The following is a 3,418-nucleotide window of genomic DNA, read 5'->3' on the forward strand; positions in this document are numbered from 1 at the left end:
CCCTCCCCCCCCCCCCCCCCCCCCCTCCCTCTCTCTCCTCCTCTCCCTCTCCCTCTCTCCTCCTCTCCCTCTCCTCCTCTCCCTCCCTCTCTCTCCCTCTCTCTCTGTCTCTCCTCCTCTCCCTCTCCCTCTCTCCTCCTCTCCCTCTCCTCCTCTCCCTCCCTCTCTCTCCCTCTCTCTCTGTCTCTCCTCCTCTCCCTCTCCCTCTCTCCTCCTCTCCCTCTCCCTCCCTCTCTCTCCCCCCCAACTTTGCTGTAGGGTGTGTGTGCTCACCAGAGGGGAGACAGAGGGGGAGTGAGAAGCTACCCCGTGGGGGTGGCCAAGCACAGTCCCTTCATTCTCTTCTTGGGAGAGGCGTGGCGTGGGTTTCAGACCTGGGTCCAGGCCTCCGTGGCTCAGTGGCCGTGTGGGATCCAGCTGCCTGAACTCCCACGCCACCTGCTGGACTGGTTCTTTTACTTTTGGGGGGGAAATGGCTCCCACAGACCAAGCCCTGGGCAGCGCGGGGAGGCTGAATGAGGTCCTGGGCCGCAGTCCCCATTGCTGCCAGCCGCCTCGTGACCTGGAGCGAGGCATGGGCTTCCCTGGGTCTGGGTTTCCCCTCTCGCCAGGAGGGAAGGAGAGGAGTTGACCAGGGTGCCAGCCTGCATGTGGAGAGCCCGGTTCCCATCGGCATCGCTCTCCCCACGCGGCACTGCAGTCTGGTGACATGTGGCGGGCTGCCAGAGAGGCGGTGGCGCTCTTACGAGCCTGGCTTCTGTGCCTGCAGGTGCGGTGGCACCCGGGTAGGCAGGGGCGGCGCTCGGCGGTCCCTCCACCAGGGTGGCTGCGCCTCTGCGCACCGCGGTGCCCCTCCCGTGCGTTCCTGCTGCCAGGGCCGGGCCTGCTGGCAGGCCATTGCCATCTGCGTGTCTGTGCCCGCGGCTACCACAGAGAGCCAGACTCGGGCAGGCCGGAGCCAGACTCAGCGGGCCGGGGCCACGGCCTCGTCTGCTACACGTGGGTCCTGTCCGGGGAGCCACAGCATCCCAGCACCGGGCACTGCTCCTGAGCTGCAGCCGTCTCTCCGGGCAGGCCCGAGTGCCGCCGTGGGGAGCCCTGTCCATGCCAGGTGGGCTGCAGCCGCCGGCCGTCTCCCGCCAGAGCCACCTTGCTGACGCAGGAGCACCCGCCTCGTGGGGTCCCGGGACTGAAAGCAGGGAGTTCTTGCTGGGAGGTCAGAAGCCACTGACCGAGACCGGAAACAGGCCCGAGGAGGCAGCAGCCGCCTGAGGTCACAGAGCCCACTCGGCCGAACAGGAGAGACTAGAACTTCCTGGGGCCGCAGGTAGCGGGTAGCTGAGGTGCTGGACTCCCACATGGCTGACCACAGTTCCAGTCTCGGACCTGGCGGCCATCTCTCCCCCTATCTCTGTCTCTTTCTCTTCATCTCTTGTCAAATTAAAAAAATAAATATAATAAGAAAGAAGAAAGAAACCAGAACTTCCCCCCACCAGGGTGCTGCAGGGGTGGGGCTGGGCGCTCCATCCTGGCAGGAGTGCGCAGGTGAAGGGGGCCACCCCAGGCTTCCGCAGCGGACACCCGGCCCCATGCCAGCTCTCAGCCCCTGGCCCAGGCAGCATCTTCTCTGGCCCCAGAGACTCCTCCCAGGGATCGGAACCACCCTGCGGTCAGAGCCCATGTGCCTGTCAGCCGTGTTTTCCCGGGCCGGAGCTGTCCCAGCCGTGGTGAGGTGGGGTCATCCCGGAGTGCGGGCAGGGCGCAGCCTGTGTGCCCACTCGCTGTCACGCCCTCAGTTCCGGCTTCCAGTCAGTGCCGTCAATACCGATGGAGGGCCAGACCCAACAAGAGCCCCACGGCATCCCCGATAGCTTCTGAATGCAACAGGTGTGAGGACAGCCGCTCATGGGCGGGACAGTGGCCAAGGGTGGACCGGCCTCCCTGGTTCTGGCCCGTGGCGTCTGTGCGTCGGCCTGGGAAACTCGCAGCTCAGCTCAGCCCCGGGGATGGCAGGACGCAAGCATGGCCTCCTTTAGGAGGGGACAAAGCAGAGGCTGCGAGGCCGCCACATGGTCTCTGCCTTGCTTCTCCGAGCTTTCTCCCTGGGCTGGGCCATGGCTAGGGCCACTGGGAGTCCCGTGGGCTTTCCAGGGTGCCCACCTCAGCATGCCCAGTGGGGAGAGAGCTCACTGGACAGGATGCAGCATCCTGGAGCCCACAGCCCGCCGGGAAGCTCACCTTGGAAGCCCACGAGTGGCCGTGGGCCAGGGAGGAAGGCAGAGGGGCCTGTTCCGAGAGGCCTGGCGTGTCTGTGCCTGCAGACCACGGGGCACCAGCCTCTCCTGGGCGCAGAGGATCACCTTGTTCTCTGTGCTGAGGGTGTTCATGTTCGATTCCAGAAGCAGAAACCACTCTGCGTGCTTTGAGCAGGGAGGGATTTGACAGGGAAGCTTGGCGCCGAACCACCGGGAGGCTTGGAAGAGCAGGCTGGAGGCCGGGCCTCGGGGGCTCGCGGTCGGGCAGCTGCTCCGAGACAGCCCCTGGGGCTGCACGTTCAAGCTGGGACACAGGGCTGAAGTCCGTGCCATCGCCCCACCACTGCCACTGCCCCAGACCCCCGAGGAGAGGAGAGGACATATCTGTTGCTGGTGTCACGACCTGCCAGGCTGGCAGAAGTGGACAAAGGTGACACAGAGGTGGCCATTGCCACATTTCTGCTGGATCGTGGGAAGCTACTACCTAGTGGTTAAATCAATTTCGTGTCCAGAACTCCAGCTGCAATGGAACCTGGGAAATGCAGCTTAGAACCGTTCACATTGCCGACCTGGCCAGTGCCTGCGGCTGCACGAGCCTGTCCCGGTGTGCCCTGGGCGTCAGTGCTATGTTCTCTCACGGGCCCGGTTCTGAGATGCGGGAACAGGAGACCTAGCTGAGATGCCACCTGCCTAGGCCACGCAGCTCCCCCAGCTCTCCGGAGCAAGGGCCGTGGGGCGTGCCCGCTCAGACGCCCAGAGCCCCACTTGGCACTGGGTCCCGGCTGTGGCCCTGGGCACAGCTAATGGCTGAGGACGGGATCTGTGGACAGCAACGGGGACAGACGGGGTCTCTGAGCAGCAGGACAGGCCCTGCCTGCCTCACCGCCTGACCTCTGTGCTGTTTTCTGAGACCCCTGTCCCCGTGGGGAGCCCAGGTCTGACCCCACCCCATGCCACAGGCCCTTCATGCTGCTGCCACCGCTGATGGAGTGGATGCGTGTGGCCGTCACCTACGCAGAGCACCGCCGCAGCCTCACCGTGGACAGCGGGGACATCCGGCAGGCGGCCCGGCTGCTGCTGCCTGGCCTGGACTGCGAGCCCCGGCAGCTCAAGTATGGCGGGCAGCCTGGGGGACGGGTGGGGTGGAGGGTGGGGGCTATAGC

General features: G+C 65.5%; 1 protein-coding gene across 1 annotated transcript in view; it reads left to right on the forward strand.

Moving 5' to 3' along the window:
* ABTB2 (ankyrin repeat and BTB domain containing 2) overlaps positions 1-3,418 on the forward strand; it is a gene marked incomplete at its 5' end in the record, with an annotated part of 102,625 nt that overhangs the window by 83,957 nt on the left and 15,250 nt on the right. Inside the window, 1 exon segment of the mRNA XM_006162102.2 lies at positions 3,215-3,367. Within this exon segment, the coding sequence (XP_006162164.2) occupies positions 3,215-3,367 (153 nt within the window).

The sequence above is a fragment of the Tupaia chinensis genome, unplaced genomic scaffold (genome assembly GCF_000334495.1).
Source record: "Tupaia chinensis unplaced genomic scaffold, TupChi_1.0 Scaffold139733_1, whole genome shotgun sequence".
NCBI classification, from domain to species: domain Eukaryota; kingdom Metazoa; phylum Chordata; class Mammalia; order Scandentia; family Tupaiidae; genus Tupaia; species Tupaia belangeri.